Consider the following 19,191-nt stretch of genomic DNA (forward strand, 5'->3'; position numbering starts at 1 on the left):
AGCCCCACAGAATTGTGTGCTTCTACACTGAGGTACGTTTAGTTTTCCAATGCAGTCAACGGAGTCAAGAGTTGTCCAGCTCATCTTGAAAGACACTTTTGGTCAAAGACACCATACCTAAAGTCTACCAACTGTCTTGACTACATCACCATTGACTACAGCTGGAGTCTAGACACTACTTCAGACGTAGGCACAAGACCACACTACTTCAGACGTAGGCACAAGACCAGGAGAGCTCAGTCCCATCCAGCTCACTCTCCAGCCAGCAGCTACCAGTACCAAAGGACTGTGATGATCTGCTTCACTGCTGGCGCAGCACACTGACAGCTACTGGCTGCTCCGTCAAGGAATGCCACCGCTTTCTGTCCTGAATCTGCAAACATTCCTGCCAACAAATTACCTCATGCAGATATTCCATGAGGCTCAACGATGCTACCCTTATGAATGAGTTACTCATGTGTGAATCACTTGTACGCTCATGAGCGGCTACAAACAAGGCCTCAGACGTACCGACATCAGAAACAGAAAGCCTATTTTAAAAATTATGCATATTCTAATACAGAATAATTCTTATAAACAATGCTTATTCCTTAAGGCAAGTACGGTTATCTAATTAAACTGACAATAAGGACTGCATACAAAGGTTGTACATCCTTCCTTGGGTGTAGAATAAATATATCCATGCATATCTTTTGCAAAACATCATTTCCATTTCAAGCCTATGAAGAGATGGAAATGCCAGGTCCCTCTCACCCCCATGAAATGAGTTCTTCCATTTGTGAAATGGGCCATATTTCACATGAGTTTGTTGTTTTAAATCACCTACTCAGGGAATGATTATTTCATCTGCAGAAATATTAAAAAATACTATTTTTAAAACTCTCCTCACTGGTTTTCTATACTATTTGATTTTAAATATAAATGAACCAGTAAAGCCCCAAGTGACCCTGAACTTTCACTGATTTGCCAGGGGAATGTTTGCAGCACTAGCTCCAGTACCCACTTTTTTGACGTTATTAGAAGTTTTATAAACCTAGAGAGCACTAAAGGCCATACCGTATTTATAGTCAGTTAAAAACAGAAGTACCCTCGAAAAATGTAGGTGGAATGTTTCAAAAATTATTTTCCTGGGTTTTACAGAGATGAGTTGCAGAAGGAAAATGATAGAGCTAAGTGTCTTTGAACTGTGCAATCAAAAGATTTAATTATGTGGCCAAAACTAATCCGATTGCTCTATTTGAAAAGTAACTTTTTTTATTCACTCATATCACTACCGTCCTTATTCACAGTAAGGCCACTAGGAAAAAATATGGTGTGCAACAGAGGTTGGGTCATAAAGTTAAACACATTTACTAATGGGATTTCTTAGTTTCAAACAGTGATCTCAAACTGTAAGTTAAAAAAGAAAACAGATTTTTCACCAGTTTATTTTAAGTTCAATTCTGGAGGGTCCTGAGCTCCTTCAGCTTGTTATTGGAATTTAGAAATCATCACCTCATAAAAATACAGCCCACAGCGAGACCCATGAGATCACAAATCAGTTGCCTACAGCAGCAGTGTTCTTGTAACTCTGATTTCTTTCCCCTCTCCATACCCACAGATCTCCAAATGGAAGAACCTCAACAAGACTGTGTGAGTGCAAAGGGGTGTAAAGAAGATTCAGCTGGATCTCTGCTCACTTGAGAATGTTTTTGGGCCCTTTTATGATCTCACTAGTTGAAATCAGAGGGCACGGTCACTGGGGTGTAACACCGTAGCATACTGAAGGCTGCAAGGGTTCTACATAATCAGGACAACCACTGACTTCTGCCTCAACACACACAACAAACTCCCTCCAGATAGTAAAGGTACCAGTACAAAAGGGGCTAGTCTTCCTTACTGGCTTAGCATAAAAACTACATTAACTATCTGCTATTGCGATGCCACAACTGAAAGTACAAGTTTTAAGCTCATTAATCATATCATTCATAATAAAGTTTTATCTTGGCAATAAGAAAATCTTATAAAAACCCACTCCTGATCAGCAAATACTTAATAGAGAATTTTCCATCTGGGGTAACAACTGAACAATGTCTTCATTCTTATTAACCTTTGAGAATTGAAGGAACAGCATATTATTTTAGAGGTCAACTTTACTGATTTGACAGTGTGAATCCTAAAGGGTTTTCACCTTCTCTTGAAAACTTATTCACTGACGGCAGTTTGGCTGAGATTTTGATGGAGAGCTCACTTGCGAGGCTGGTGGATGTGCTGTTTGACATGTTGTGGGTGAGGAAGCTTTTCCACAGAAGGATGTGGTTTCTGATGAGCCACCTGAGCTGCAGCTGGAGGGAAGTCCTTATCACCCTGTTCAAAGAACACACCAGGAAAAATTTAAGAGATCTTAAAAGCATACTTTCCCATCCAAGTGGATGTAAGTTTTTAGAAATGTGAAAAGCAGATGGAAAACAGTGTTGCACGTTAACTCCGGTACACATCCTACCTCACCATTCTTTTAGCCAAGTTCAAAATTTCTCATACACAAGTTTCACTTCTTTAAAATTACAAACATCATCCGAGAACACAGTATCTTAAAGGGATCCAAGGGGGAAAAAACCCCAACATTCCTATCTTCAGTGCTTAAAAGCTCCTCATGCTAAGCCACTTTCACTGGCTCTGTATGGTCAGATCTCCGTGACCTGTTTGGTTTTCACAAAGCAACCAGAAAGAAGAGACTATTTTACAGATAAGGTAATGCAGTGTGAAAAACTACCTGCACAAAAACCCCTACTGTAGGAATGCCAGTTCTGTAGGAAGAAAGGCAGGATCTAAAACTACTTTGGACTGAAATCTTAAGGGTGGCTGGCTTTTAAGTTTAACATGCTCTTTTAACCAGGTCTGCTAGTGTTAGTTCTCACGTGCTGCTGTTGGGCAGGCTCAGTTCAGGTGTAACCCTTAGGCCACCTATTTACAACTGTCGCTTCTAGGGTCAGTCCCATGAGGTTTTCAAAAAGCAATGGGGAACAACTACTGCCAGTGCTCAGTGACAGGGGGAGGAGAACAGCACCACAACTTCCCTCTTTAGAAACTGGGACAAACATATCATAAGCCAGAAACTCCCTGCATTCCATCGGCTCATGGGGCGACAACCTTACACAGAGGTATTTTGTACAAAGCTGACGTCTCAGATGGCCTGTTCCACACCTGACCCCATTTCGATCTACTCCAAATTCTTCCTTTTCTGTTTTTTGTTTTTTTTTTTTTTTTAATCTTGATCACTAGGTTAACTTTTTACGTTTTTTCACTGTTTTCTCTATTCCAAGTTGCTTCCAATTTTCAAAGATCTCCTCTTCTCAGACTTGACATCTCCTACTTTCTTTGCCCCTGATGCTGCTGTTTGCCTTTTCCATACCTCTCTGACCCCTCACATCTCGTTGTCCCAAACAGGTGACGTGAATGCAGCTCTTCTATGACTTGTGAGTACTGTAATGGTTGAGCAGATGACAGAGTCAGTCTGTAAACATTAGCAGGAAATGCCTATCTTTGAACTGATGTATCGTAGAATAATTCAGGTTGGAAAGGACCTCAGGATGTCTCTAGCCCAACCTCCTGCTCAAAGCAGAGCTAGCTGTGAGATCAGACCAACTTACTCAAGGTTTATTATCCAGTCTGGTCTTGAAAACCTCTAAGGACAGAGACTGAATAGCCCCTCCAGGCAACCTGCTCCACTGCCTGAATGTCCTCACAGTGAAAAAGTTTATTTTTTTTTATGTCTAGTCAGGCCCTTCCATTTCAATTTGTGTTTGTTTCTTGTCTGCCTGCCACGCACCACTCCAAACAGACCGGCTCCATCTTCTTGGTAACTTCCTTGTAGATGTGGGAAGGCTGCTTTTAGGACCTCCCAAAACCATCTCTTCTCCATGCTAAACAAGACCTGTTCCCTCAGCCTCTCCTCCAGCTCCCTGAGCATCTTAGTGACCCTCCAGTGAAGTTGCTCTGGTTTATCGACACCTGTCATACACTGGGGTGTCCAAAACTGGACGAACTATTCCATATGTGGTCTAAAGCCTGCTGAGCAGAGGGGGAGAATCCCTTCCTTCGATCTACCAGCTACTTCCCAGTTAATGTTGGCTTTCTTGCTGTCTTCCATGCAGCTGGCTCGTGTCCAGCTGCTGCCTGCCATTCTTCCAGCCTGTCCAGGTCCCTCCGAGTAGCAGCCCTGCCCTCAAACTTATTACCTGTTCCTCTGAGTTTGGTGCCACCCACAAGCCTGATGAGGAGCCTTCTGTCTGATAAACAGGACAGGTCACAGTATATAAAGCTCTGCCTGACACTGATGAGAACTATTAAATACCAGGAATCTTGACAATATAATTGAAAAATTATTCTGGGTTCAGAAAGGCATTGCTAGGTGTTGTTTATTACATAGAGAAGAAATTTTGATACATGTTTGGGAGCTATAAAGTCTCAGAAAATCATAGAACAATTCTGTTCTTCACAGGTTAATAAACAAACCTGCAGCTGACAGCTTACTGAAGATAAGTATAGTACCCTATTGAGTAATTGATTAGCTAAAGAAGAGCTGAGTTACAAAATTAAGACAATAGTTTATTTCCATTTTGAATCTTTTGCACGCCTACTGAACTGGGGGTCTGTGGTTTTTATGTCTGAGATTTCCTAAGTCACTCATAAAAAAAAAATCACTACCCTACAACTGCTAAAGTGCTATCAACATTACTAAACATTAATGCAGTAATTAGTTAGAAGTAATCAGGCATCTAAATGCCTAAATAGGTATCCACCTTGGTGCAGATGGAGGTCCAGGAAATACAGCAGTGCCTGTCTACTACCCTTACGGGCTAGGGAAAATGGCATCAGCTCGCTCTTTCCACCTACGTGTCCTGACACAACCACAGCATCTTAGAGTAAACCACATTACACACCCCAGTGATCTAAGGCCACCATGGTAAAGGTACCCATCATGTAAAGCCACGATAAAAACCCTGTCACAACGCACAAGGCATGAATTACTGATCATATGATTAATGGCTAGTTCATACTAATGATTTAGGTTATGGATTTGCAGGTCCTGCCTGCTGTTAAAATCCAGGGAGTAACACCTTGAATCCCAACCACCTCAAGGCACATATGGCAGCTGAAACACGTATCTTCAAACATGTCTCCTTACAGGCAGGAGTGTCGCTCCTCCTCACAGATCAAGCTATAGCAGCAGACCTAACATGCAACCGCTTTCAAAGGAAATGAATGCTGTAATATCTAGCTTAGATATGAAAAGAAGATCCAATAAACTTAAAGTGCTAAAATTCAAAGTAAAACGGTGGAAGTAATTTCAATAAATAATTTCAATTTCACACAAAACCAAAAAGAATGCTCAAAGGGACTTAACACAAATATACAAAACACAAAGCCTCTTCTCATAAAAGAGGAAAGGGAATGAAAAAGATTAATTTTGCTCTGATCAGTGATAATTCTGAAAAGCCATAATTCTTCTATGATTGAAAGAAATTTAATGATAATCTTACCCTAGCAATGACACCAGAGATGAACACCGTTGGTTTAGGTGGGCTGAAAAAAATAAGAGGGATTATTTGTACAAATTATTTAGAAGGTGAAAATGAAAAATACATCACACATACAATGCAAAAAAAGTGGCATTTCTGGCAATTAATGAATATTTCAAATAGACAAGACAAATTTCCTCTTCAAATGACTATTGCCTTACTAGTACTTAGTGCAGCCAAGAACAGACCTGTAGGTTTTGGCTGCTATTACTTCACATTAATTGTGACAGCAGTAAAAGGCTAGTCCAACAACACTCTGTTCCTTACTTAAGGCTGAGAGTCTTTGTTTGTTTGCGTTGGTTTCTTAATCCTCAAATTTTATATATAAGCTGCCAGCAGTACTTTAGGCTTAGTATATTTGTATTGCAACAATGAAAACTGTAGTTGGACTAAACTTACTGCTGTGATGGAGAATAAAATAAAATTCAAGTTTATATCTGTCAATCAAATGGATTAAGATTCTGAGCCTCAGAAAAAACAACACCCAGTAACTTAAATCATAGATTTCAAGCAGATACTTATCTACTCTATTACATAGAAGGAGAATCATGTCTGCAATAAAACAAATGTTAAAAAACATAAAGCAAAACCTGCCTTGCTTTTTCACTTGCAGCTCTCCCTCCATGCCAACAGGAACAGACTCTCCACAGGTAGAATTTGACTCTGAAGCTTGGTCAGCACGAGCAACCAGTTTCCCTGGGCCACCCATCTACTGAGCTGACTACCTCTACACAGAGACCAAGGCGCAGCCACGGCTAACAGCTCATCCCTGGTGGTGGGCATTGCCACAGTGTCTAAATTATGAATAGTCAGCCACTTCAGTGGTCTCCTGGGCAAGGAAAACCATAAATCTGCATGGAGGCTGCAGAAGGATGGAGACCAGGAGCTCTGGAAAATCTCCACAATAGAGGTAATAATTCTGTGAGAAAACCATGTAACCTGGGGCATTGCAAAGGGAAGGAGAGCGCAGAGGTGAAGTTGTGCCTCCCTCTGAACATGTCCATAACCAAGGACTGGGAGCAGGTGGGTCATTACCTTGGACCACAAGAAGGGTCCCTACCCTGTGAGATTATTGCTGATGAGGTTGGAACAACACAAAGCAAACACAAATCAAGTGATTTATTAGAGGAATGATACTGATTATTATGATGCATTTTACAGCTACACAGCTTGTAAAGTTTTATTAATATGATGTTATATGAAGTTAAGGTAACAAGCATCACAGTATTACAACTTGATATAATGGTCTAATAAATATTGCCTAAGCCCTGTTTAAGTCACGGTATTGCTACACAGTCTCTGAACACCCTAGTTATTTAACAAGCCTCATCATCCCTTCTAGAAATTTTTAAAAAGTCAGAAAGAGAAAGACAGGATTAGAAAAAAGGGAGAAAGGAAGGAAGTTCTGCTCTAAAATACCTCCATTTAAGAGTACCAGTGATATTTCCTGCAGTAAGAAAGAATATTTTGATAACTATATTAGACTTCTTCAATCTAATTTTCTGTTAGTATAAACTAGTAGCAAGCAAAGATCAATAGCAAAACACTTTCATTTTATCCTAATTGTACTAAGCCAATTAGTATGTTACAGCCTCCATGAGATTTCCTGGATGCCGACTAACAAAGAAATAACTCTGACACAACACAGATGTACTGCAGTGGCTCAAGGTACCATTCATAAACTAACACCATGACATTATAAAGGAAATGAACACTAAATGGGAAAAAAAATGTGTGGCAAGTTACTCTTCAACTATACATGGAATCTGGCTTTAGTCGCACTCAGAGAAACAATTATTTGTTTGACATTGCATCATTAACAATATTGGAGCGTGAGAAATTCAAATCAGGTGGATTTTTTCCTTATATTCTTACCACGACCTTTCAGTGTTCACTATTCTTGGATGATGCATGAAATTCAGATCAACATTTCCCAAAAAGAGCATGTATTTACTGAACATGCTACGGCTTGTCTGCCCACCACTACACTGTATTATCTGCTGCGTGTTTCATACTTCTTGCTTTAAAAACAAGTGAAATGCTCCATCATTTTGGCCAAAAATGACAACCGGAAGGAATCTCTTGCATAACGGTTGTTTCAAACACAGCTTTTCCCGCTGCAAATTGCAAAATCTTCTCAAAACCCCTTGTCTCTTGTTTGAAATGTCATGCTATTGATATTCAAAGGACCCAAACTTGCAAGTGCTAAGTTCCCCAGGTACACAATAGAGCTGGACAGAGTTAGACTATTTGGTACATTTCCGTACTTATTTTTACTTAGTTATATGTTCTTTTGTCTAAGGAACTAGGCTGAAGATCCTATAAAGATCATTTTCATATTCAGTTAAGCTAAAATCCAGTCTGAGGTTTATGTTTCAGGTAGTACCGCAGAAGCAGCTAGCATATCTTTATAAAGAAGACACAAATCAGCAATACCAGTTTCCTGGTAAAAACTATATCCTTCAGATATAAAGCATTTATCTTGAACTCTGTCATGAAATAACATATTTACCCTTGTTTATATGCAATCGTTCTGTGACTGTCTTCTTTAGCTGAACTGTCTTAGAAACAGGACATGAATTAGGACTATCCCACAGGTACGTGGTAGGCACTGAAACACCTCACACTAACTCATCTAGGGTTCATGTGGAACATCGGAGGATAGCACAGGGCAATTCACTGACACATAGGGAGCAACCTAATGGGAAATCAGAGTTGCAAGAATATATCTACACCCAGATGCAGCTAGAACAGATTTGTCCTTGACTTCCACCCTTCTTTGTCATTTCCGTGGATTTTTGACCGGACTCTTCTCACTCTACTCTAGATTTCCAACTATTAAAACGGAAGAACTGATAGGAATGCTGACCTGGCTTCCAGCTCAAGCACCTCTACCCTCTAGCCACAAAGATCTTTTACAGAAATCCTGGCATTCATTTCTGGCTGACCCGAGCTCCCACACTCAGCTGTGGGCACACACTGTAATGAGGCTTCACCTCTCTACTTAACTGATTACAAAGGCAAAATGCTCCACTCCTATGGAAGACACACCAGCCTATTAGGAAGCTCATTTTCATGCATTAATTATTACCCAGCAGGGAAAAAGACAGAAAGCTGGCCAGAAACGCGAATGATTGAGTGTGTCTGTATTTATGTTCTATGTTAAAGCCACTGGCTTTCCCCCCATTTTTACCAGATTACATTGTCCCAGAAAATATCTTTAAAAATTTAATATTATCAGTCATCTTTGATGATCTATAGAACCAGAATCAGGCCAGAGCATACATAATCACACATCTATACTAATGAAGAATTCAACAGATCAGAGAAAGGCCTGGATAATCAGTCACTAATTCACACTTTAATTTCATTCTTAATGAGAGAAATCTTTCTACAGATGAATTTCTTTGCAATAAATTCAGTCTCTACTGCCAGACTCCCAAACCATTGGCTTTTGTGGACCCAGATTAGCTGCCAGGACCATAACTCCGTAATTGCGCTCCGGGACATCTACTGGGACTGCAGTGTTGCAACATCGCTCATTATCTTTCCCAAGAACCTACCGAAAATAGAAACAAAAATGGGAGAATATGCGCAGGCTATCATCGCTACATTTGTAAAACACTTTCAAGTGCTTTAAATTCTATTGCTGTTTCACGCAAAGCACAGCCTACATTTCCAGTATTTTGTAAGCTGTGATGGTTGCTTTGAGGATATACTTAATCTGATAGAAATCGGCTTGACAGATGTTGTTTTGAAGATGCAGCATTCCTTTGTCTAGCCGTCAGTAAACAAGAAAGCAAAAAAATTACTTTCTGACAAAAACTGATTTTGTTTATACGTGTATGTGCTTTACAGCTACTTAATGCACACATTTATTTAAAGTTAAATGATAGCCACAGCCGATATTGTGTAAGGAATACAATGGCATGCTTGCCAAGACTGCCTAGTGTGTGTGTCAATACTTTCACAGCAAATCCTTATTTTATTATAACATATGGAGAAAAAGAACACATCTGTTAAGATCTGAGTGTTCAAAGAACCTACCCTGATTTTACATGTGCGATGCTGCTAAGAACTGCACCTGTTTAACATAAGACTCTCTACTGGATTCATTTATCCCGATTGTAATCAAATAAAATAAAGATTTCTATTATTTCATAATACTTAGCTTAAATAAGATCTTTATCTGACGTTGCAAGTAAATCACAAAGAAGATGGAATACTTGAAAAGATCATTAACTAGATGAAATGAGGCATTAATAATACTAAAATCTTATGCCTTCACCTTAGAGGGATTGGTTGAACTGAAGTCTGACAGACATACTGTAAAGTCCAACACAGTGACATTGGAATTACTGTGAAATTTCCTACAGGCCACAGAACATACATATGGCAGATGAGTATTTATCCAACTGCATTTAAAATAGAGAAACTGAATAAATTAGTTTTCTAAGTAAGTTAACAGGTAATTTTATAGCTATTAACTATCTATATATGCAGTCTATGTGCGCATACACACGTGCAGAGGCTATGCATGTATACGTATATAGATGACACAGATTTGCAGCTGTTTAAGAGCGGTCCCAAATGCAGGAGAGCGCAGCACGTTCCCGCAGGCGCGCGGGGGATGAACGCCTGCAGCCACTCTCCTGTTTGCAGCATCTGAATTGCCTACCGCACCATTACCTGGTGGGATGGATCTGAATCTGATGCCGATGTCCAATGGCAGGTTGAATGGCAGATCCAATCTGGAGGAAGGACTATGAGCATCACTCACAGTGCGATCCAAAACAAAAGCTTACGTTTAGAGTTGACAAACCAGGAAATAGAACGACGCATATGTATCACTCCTTTCCGCATGAACTATAAAAGCTCCTGAAAAGGGAAATGGGTCTTCCTGCAGCCAGCCGGTATAGAAGGCTAGTGCTCCATGTTCACTGGTGACCAGAAAAATCAAAACAACATGCTAAGACAAATAAAGAATGAGAAAAAGCAATGGTAAAAATAGTACCTCACTGTATACCTCATTTAAAATACTGTATTCAGTCCAGGAACACCATAAGTAAAACATTAGAGCAGAAACAAAGGTAGAAAAAATAGCCGAGAGAGCATGAAGAACCTTCTGTATGAGGCAAGAGCTAAGAACTATTTGCATTCAGTATACAAAAGAGGGGAGAATACTGTTCCCATCTACTTTCTCTATAGTGTAAGTAGAAGGTGACACTTGAAGAAAGCAGAAGACATACATTTAAAACTAATAATAGCAGATACCTTTAAAATACCAGAGAATTAAATGCAGAACCTCCTGAAAATAAGGCAACATCAAGATCAAGACTTTAGTGAGATTCAGAACCAGAATTAGATATTTATATGACACAAACCCATTCACATCAGTTAGGATAGAAATGTGTAAAAGTTATATGAATGCTGATGTTCCAGGGCTCCAGTTATCCTTGAACTGATTAGGACCACAAAGAAATCTCTTCTGTGCAGAGGTTAAACTTTGATATGTCATTACCCTTTCTGCCTTCAATTAAATATCATAAGAGATTATTTTCCCGATACATCTGATTAATTCAAAATTCATCTACATACTATAAATCAGGGTATGAGCACAGTCTCAAGATTCCCATTATGCCAACATTTAAAATGGGTTAGCCTACTTTAAAAAGGAAAGACCTGCACAGATGCAAGGCTTTTGTTAGGCTAGAAGATTTTTTTCTCAAAATAGGTAAAAAAAAGTTAACATTAAAGTAATCTTCTAAATGGGAATGATTCATATTTGTCTTTTCCTACTCTTGGGAATTAATGATATATCTTAGTGCTGGTGACCACCTTTTGCTGTTTAAGTGGGTCTGGCAAACAGACACATGAAATATATAAATAACAGCATGACGTCTTTTTCAAAGACTTAGGAACCACAAATCATGTCATTATTTTTAACTACCAAAGAGTAACAGTGGAGTTTGTAATTCAGTGTTTCCTTCCTTTAATCGAATAATCCAGCGGCGCGTACTGCGACTCTTAGTTGGCCTCTAGCTGCGGAAAGCAAAGGAGAAATTTCCATGACAGGCTGTGAACGAAAGAGGTGCCTGCGCAGAACGCGGAGCTGCGCCCAACTCCCCGAACCACCAGGCAAAGGCAACGTGCAGACAGCACGCCCCTCTCCCCTCCAGCACCCCGAAACAGCAGGGACTTGAAAAATGAGCAGAACCTTCTACTGAGCAGCTTTCCCTTTACTTCCTTGCTCATTTCCAATAAACATATCATTCACTCTCATTAACAAGTTGCTTAGGCAAGCAAAGTGAAAAACATATGAAATAGTATGATCTGCAGTTACCCATTGATCCCGGACCTGTTCCCTAATTAGAGCAAGTTTTGTTATTTTCTGCCTTGTCCTAGCATGATATTCACTCCATGAACAGAAAGTTCTCCAAATATTCTGAGCAGAATTTCATCTTCAGTCAACAAAACTTCAGACTTTAATCCTACCCTTATCCTTTCTGGAATTAAAAGCATTTTGGCCAGTTGTTCAAACCATCCAGCTTAATCTTCAAGGTTGCTTGGGAATTCATATTTTCTGGTTATGAAACATGAAAGCCAGCTAGTCTTGGTTTCAGTCTAATGCCTCCTTAAAGATGTCCAGATACTTCTTTATAGGCGTGCTTATCTGCATTTACATAGTTGTCTTTGATTTTGGCATTGTCTGTGAAAATATATTCGAAGATGATTAGAAACACACCGAGATGATTAAAACCACATTTCTCAGCAACAGAGTAAATAAAACTAACAAGCACACTGCTCATCAGCTTGCCTGAAATACTTTCCCATTGGTTATAATACTTCTGGTTATTAATTTTCTGGACAGAAAAGTAATAATTAGTCTGACGGACTACCAGAGGGAAATATTCTAGCTGATTGCATGGGGACATACAGTATCTGACATTCTATGATAATTTATCCTGTTGAGGTCATTTATTTATCTGCCATAGCTTTCCAACCTTTAAGATCACCCACAGGATGGCACTGTTGAACCTGTATCGTGTACAGTAAGTAGGGAACAACCTCAAAGAAATCCAGGTGCTGCGGCAAATGCTAAACCAAGTAAAAAGCAATACTTCCCCTTGGTGCCAAATCTTGACAAAATGCAGTATGTATATACACACATGCACACAAATTCATACACAAACCTACAGACATTACTTTTGGAAGACAATTTTTATGTCACCATGTATTAGTTTGTGCACTGATATACCCATGAGATAGCTTCCACTCTGCTAAATTGTTCCTCTTCCTATGAAGGCAAAATTAATGCAAGTTTGAAGGAAGAACTCAATGCCCTATCAGGAAATTTTAATGACTATTTGTTTTGCTATTCACATACAAGCAAATTGGGCATCCTGATCTTTTAATGAGGTGGTAAATCACTGGCCATTATATTTAATAGCAACTGATTGACATTCATTGTTCTTACACTCACTGTCAAGGTATTGCAGCATATGGCCTGATTAATCTCACCGGCCTCTCATTCATCTTTGTTTTTAGTACATGTGTTAGCCATAAAAGAAAATTATTTAAGAAAGATATCCACCATCTCTTATCTATATTGTTGTACATGACATTGCTATCAGAGAATAAATTTCTCTTTCATGCCTTCTTCTGATCACAAAATGAAGATTTATGTATTTCACCTTTTCTGTAGACTCAGAGGATTTAGAAATAGTCCGCAATTCTCCAACTGCTGGTTCATTTATTAGGGTTCAACCCTGTTATCGCAGTATCTACATCAGCTCTTAGTGAACATCAATGACAAACTTCTCACAGGCAGTGACTGCAGCGTTAGCCCACTTAATATCTGTAGCAACTTAACTGTGGAAAAATGAGAGCTACGAAAACCGACATAAAGCAAGCAGTACCTAAATGGTGACACAACTCAAAGGAAACTCTAAAATAAGGAATGAAGTAGGGTAGACTTTAAGCATTTGCAAAATGGCCAGCAAAGACCATGGCGCAAAGGGGAGAGAGTTCAAGTGCTGAAGTATATCCCCGTGCCTGTTCCCGTGACAGTAACACACTTCCATACTGAGACTATCATGACCATGGGTCTGCACTGCGGTGTCTCAGCTACAGATGGAGTGGAACTGGAAAACCAGTACGACACTGTACTAGGAATACATGATGTCAGTGCAATGAAGGAGACACAGAAGGTAGAAGCTAATGAGAAGCTGAAAATCTTCTTACTCATTCCCGAGTGAATCTGTGTTTGTCTCAGAGACACACAGCAGCGGCCCTGAATTTCCCAACCTTTCCTGTTAGAGTTCATACCTGGATCTTGCTTTCTGATGTCTCAAGCCATTAATCATTCAGTAGATGCACACCTTTCACTCTCCTACTGCTTTGAACAATTGCGATATTGTTTCTTGTTACCCCAAAGTAGACTGCAGACAGAAAGTCAAATGTGCATGCATGTGTCTGCACATGCACAAATACCACATCATCTTCCACAGCCACAACACTATCGTGAGGAGTCTTCTCAACCCGATTTTATACCATGCATTCTGCATGGTTTCCATTCTGCAGTCGCACCCTACTGTTATGTGACACTCTCCAAAGCAAATGCAGGCTGAAATCAGCCTTTTTTCACTTCTGTGGCTGTTCACGGCTCCACCCACAGCAGAACAGACCGTGATGAAGTTCTTGCCCGTTTCAACAGGCTATTCCTGGGAACGCTCTGAGGACAATAAAGGGTGTTGTGGAAGGTCATGAAGACACTCTGATAGTATCAGATCCTATGCTGAAGATTGTGTGAACTGGCTGCATGAACTGGCCAGGAACTTGCTTTAGTTCAAACCCTGCCAAAGTTATCAACACAATTCTCCCTGTTCTCCAGTGGCAAGTGGCATTTCTAGAGGCATAAATCCTGTCATAGGCATAGGAGATGAGGAAATCCTGGAACCTGGAATTCTTCTTAATTCAGACATAGAAAACAAAGAAAACATTCTTTCAGTATGCAGTCTTGTATTTAGAGGTCATAAAGGAGGACCAGAAGACAGAATTAAAACATGTTTTCAACTTAACAGTTTACTTCTAATAGTAAGAAACCCCTTAATCCCTAATAAAACTCAGCCCAGCTAGGTTTTTAATGTGACAAAAGACAAGGAACAAAGTTCTCTAAAAGGGATTCAGATACAGGTGCATCTTTGTTTAAATGAACTTGGAGAAATTTAATTTCTCCATAGCGAAACTGACCTCCGTTGACCTGAGAGGAAGCAACCCTCATTCCTTTACTACCATTACTACACCTGCTGCTGAGCTGTGGCGGTCAGAAAGGCAGCATCTTCATTTTCCATCTAGAAACATCCAGTCACCTGAACAATCAGAAGAGGCTGTTTCTTCCTTCCAGATTTACCTTAAGGGTTTCATCTAGAAGGTCAACATCAGGTATTACGACAATCAGCTGCAAAACTTCCACTGTCAATGGGACTGGCACTTGGTACCAAGAAAATACACAGAAAATGTCCTTGAAGAAATCAATAGCAATGGGATTGAAAGCATTACAATCTGAAGGAGTTCAAGAAGAGTTCTTAGATGGTAAGCTTTCACTCTGTGTGAAATAAACGTCTAGCTTTTTAAAGTGATAATAAATGCCATGACAATGCAAATGGGTAACAGATCAATGTGCTGTTAAATCTGAATATAGTTCTATAGTAGTACCCATTCAACTACAAACTCCTGAATGTCAATACCACTAGTGATTTTTCTGTTAACCTAACAAAAAGACTGCTAATTTCCTAGTTCAGTCTGTTAGATCTGTCACATCCTGGTGCTCCATTTGTTTGAACGGCTTTTAATTGCTTTTATAACAGCTAAAGCAGTTCATTTCCTTAAAGTACTATAGCACCTGCATGATGGCAGCTAACCACTTGGCAACATTACCTTCTACCATACAGAACAGGGTTAGATTACATTTTTTCTGTTTGTGATGCACATGTAGCTTTGCTTCTTCACTTTGCTTCTACAGGACAACTAGATCAGTCTCTCTGAGGAATGAAAACAAAACAAGCATGCACAATCTCAGCTGAGTTTACATTTCTTAAACAGCAGCAATGCTGTTGGTACTTTATACTGGTAGTTTGTACTAGTATTTTATGTTGGTCATTTCCATACTGAGCACAACAGAGAAGAAAAAGACACTAAAAATGACTCATCTTACTTTATCCACTACCTGGTGGCACAGTTGAGGCTAGAGTGCTGTCTAAAGTTATGTTTCTGTAGTTCTAGCTGAAGGGTGTCCTCAGCAAGAACACAGTTTTTCCAAACAACTGCCGAGTGGTAGTACCTCTGGCCACTGTCTGGATAACAAGTGACAATATAATAATAGGAGTTGACTTAAGAAATCATTGGCCTAGTCACCTCTGAAATCAGGGACAATGGGCGTAAGTAAAATGTACTACTTATTTAAAAAATAAAGTGTACCTATCTAAGTATCAATTTAGGTTGGATTAACAAAAAAGAATTTTTTTCTAAAGATTCCTTGATTCCTCTGTATGCTTCAAAAAGCCATTTCTGTCATCCTGTGTGTACTTCAAGATATAAACATTTTAATTAATAGCTTTTTATTTGCCAATGAACCAGGATATACCTTTTGTAGAAGTCTATTAACATGCAAATGCAGAGATCTCTTCTGATTAAGAAGGTCATTTTTACTCTGTGTAGTTCAACAGAGTAACGGAGTCCCAGAACGTCAGTATGAAAATTAATGAAAACGTAAGACACCGCAATCAGATTTTCAAACAAATAAAAAGTGGAAATACTAACTGTCACAGTAAGTGCACCTTCTATCATAAACACAACCAAGTGTGCACATTTGTAAATGCTATACTGCATATCTTTTCATAATGTGGTATGACTTACTGACAGCTTATTCTTTTCAAATTTTCACATTTTGAAGAAACATTTTGTAAATGTGAGACACTTCCACTACAAAAATGTATTTCCCATTATTTACCTCTTGGTTCCATTATATTTTCTTATTTCCCTTCCCACCATTAAGACTCCCTGATCTGCTGGGATGTACAGCTAAATATCTGTGTAATGCTGACTCTTTATTTTAAGAATTCAGTATAAAACACATCCCCATTTAGCTTTCATTACAAAAGCAAGTGGTTAGAGGGAGCTCAAGATCTGCAGGAGCAGGAACCAGAGGAAATTTTGTAATGGTACTTTTTGGCAGAGGGTATAGGGGAGGTAATGAACCTGTCCTCCTCTCCATCCTCTCCACCTCTAGCTACCTCTAACAGCCTCTAAGCCCCCAAGGGCTAATTCCCAAACCTGCTCACATCAGGAAAACATACCACGAAAGGGTGTGAACAGTGAGAGACAGAGACAGTAGAAATCATACTGATAGAAATACATGTATCTGAGAAAGGTCTCACACTCCATTAAGGCTCTAAATTCTGGTTTGGTAACTTACAATACAGATAAATCTTAAAAATTGGGCACCGAAAAAACCCCAATTTTTGATTTAACTGAAAATTAGAGATATTTGAATTTTTTACTCAGATGAGACAAAATTCTGAAAGATAAAATAGCAAAGGTCAACGGAAAGCAACAAAGCTAGATGTAACGATAATGTATTTTGGGAAATGGTATCTATCTATGGTTACTTCTCCTCAGTCTCACGGTGATTCCCAGAGCACATACCACATGGTAGGTGCTAATCAAGCGGTGAGGCCAGATTATAATTCAGGCTGCTCCCAGACACATAAAGCTATGGTCCAATGAATATCTAGTCTCTGATAGGGGCTCAAAAAAATCAATCACATGGATTACTACTGGGTTTTGCTCACAACCAGATAGTTATGCTTAAGAACTTAAAATAAGATTACAAGAAGCCAAATTAATGCCTGATACATTTACTGCTTGTACTTGTTTTCACTTACAATCCTCCTTATTTCCCGAGATCACATTTTATAAACTGATATGTGTGAACTTTTGACCAGCAAGCAAGTTTGCACAGTCTTTTCATGTCAAATACCTACCCATTCATTCTGAGTTTATCACCGTGAAAAAAGCAAAAAGAGCAGGTGTAGAGAGAACATCCTTAATTTATCAAAAGGCCAAACCATTTTCTAATTTTCATCCTCTATATTTATGGCAAAACTTTGTATTAACCAATGTGGCATTCCTATTATTAACCCGCACTTTCAAGAGAGAAAACAGACCTCTTGTGTATACTTGCTCTGAATACTTGCTGCTATGACATTAAAATTGACAGAAGGGTATTGGGCTCCTGTCATATTTATTTAAAATCTTTATACAGAAGTCGTCCATGGAGACATACCCTAGGCACCCAGATGACAGCAATGCTATTGCTGCAACATAATGGCCAGCTGCAAACTGAAATTTAATTTCATTTTTGTCTATCAGAGGGATCTCTTCTAGCTACTTTCAGTTGCAAAGACAGACAAATTTCCACAAATTTTACAGCAGCAATCCTCATTCATAACTAACACATCAAGAGAAGTAGAAAGTAAAAAAGTATACAGGAGCTTTAAACAAGAAAAGCAAGCTTTGTTGTGAAGCTCTGCTGTGAAGAATGGTAGCGTTTCCTGATGCAACATGGAGAGGATAATAGCACAATCCACAGTTCAGAAAAAACACAGTGCAATCATGATACTTGATCTGTGAGTGGAAGTAAGAACAGAAGGGCCCATTCTTTCCAAGGACAGATAGTTCAAGAATTTTGTGAGTACTGGGCAGAAGTACAGTAGGAGAGGAAACTGCAGAGGCAAGGGGAGGGAAAGGATGGGGAAAGGGGAGGGGAAAAAAAAGGAAGAAAAAAGGGGGATCCTCTCCTTTGGCAGTACTGCTGAACAAATACGAGGAAAAATTTCCCAAAACACAGTGGAGGTGTAAGCTCCTGTGACAGGCAGAAGAGACACCCAGGGACATACTTCATGTTACAAGAACTAGGTATCTTGTTTTGTAGACAATAGTAATACTAGAGAAAGACATGAAAAGACAATGCAAAAATGCCATTGATTTGCCCATGAAGTGCTTTAATGTAGATATCGCAGGGTATCAGTAACAGGCACGATGCCATGGGCTTACCGCCTCACGCAGACAAAGAGCTCAGCTATGACCTTGGTAAGCGTACAAAGGGAGACAACACTGATGCACAGATATTCTCTCTCCTCCCCCCTTTCTCTGTGGGTGGGATAACCACAGTCGCATGTATGCGATTCCCCCCGACTCATTTTATTGATGTCACATGGAGAAATGATCCAAGAGTCTTGTAGCCTATGCAGAGACAAAAGAGTATTCTCATTCTCTTGAAAGAGCACCAAAAGACAGATTTGCAGCTCCCGTGAAAAGCACTGATAAGACATCAGCAGTAATGAACCACCAGGCATCTATGTACGAGTTCTGGTACCTATGCTATTTCCAGAACCCTAGCTTCCATATAGACCAGTGGAGATCCTCAATCTTGTATGAATCAAAAGGTTATGACTTGAGCATTTGAAATAGGAAGCCCACAACTGTCCACAGCAGCAGAAAAACACATGGGAAATTGCCCACTGACTGTATCTGCTCTGTGCTGGCATGGTACAACCATGATGTGCGA

The 19,191-nt window shown here is 39.5% G+C and overlaps 1 protein-coding gene across 1 annotated transcript in view; it reads right to left on the reverse strand.

Moving 5' to 3' along the window:
• Positions 1-690: 690 nt before the first annotated feature.
• DAP (death associated protein) overlaps positions 691-19,191 on the reverse strand; it is a 54,935-nt gene continuing 36,434 nt past the window's right edge. Inside the window, exons 3-4 of the mRNA XM_069808859.1 lie at positions 5,523-5,565; positions 691-2,346 (exon numbers count right to left, since the gene is read on the reverse strand). Of these exons, the coding sequence (XP_069664960.1) occupies positions 2,227-2,346; positions 5,523-5,565 (163 nt within the window). The 3' untranslated portion in view covers positions 691-2,226. The remainder of the gene's footprint in view (positions 2,347-5,522; positions 5,566-19,191) is intronic.

Source organism: Haliaeetus albicilla, chromosome 21, assembly GCF_947461875.1.
Source record: "Haliaeetus albicilla chromosome 21, bHalAlb1.1, whole genome shotgun sequence".
NCBI classification, from domain to species: Eukaryota; Metazoa; Chordata; class Aves; order Accipitriformes; family Accipitridae; genus Haliaeetus; species Haliaeetus albicilla.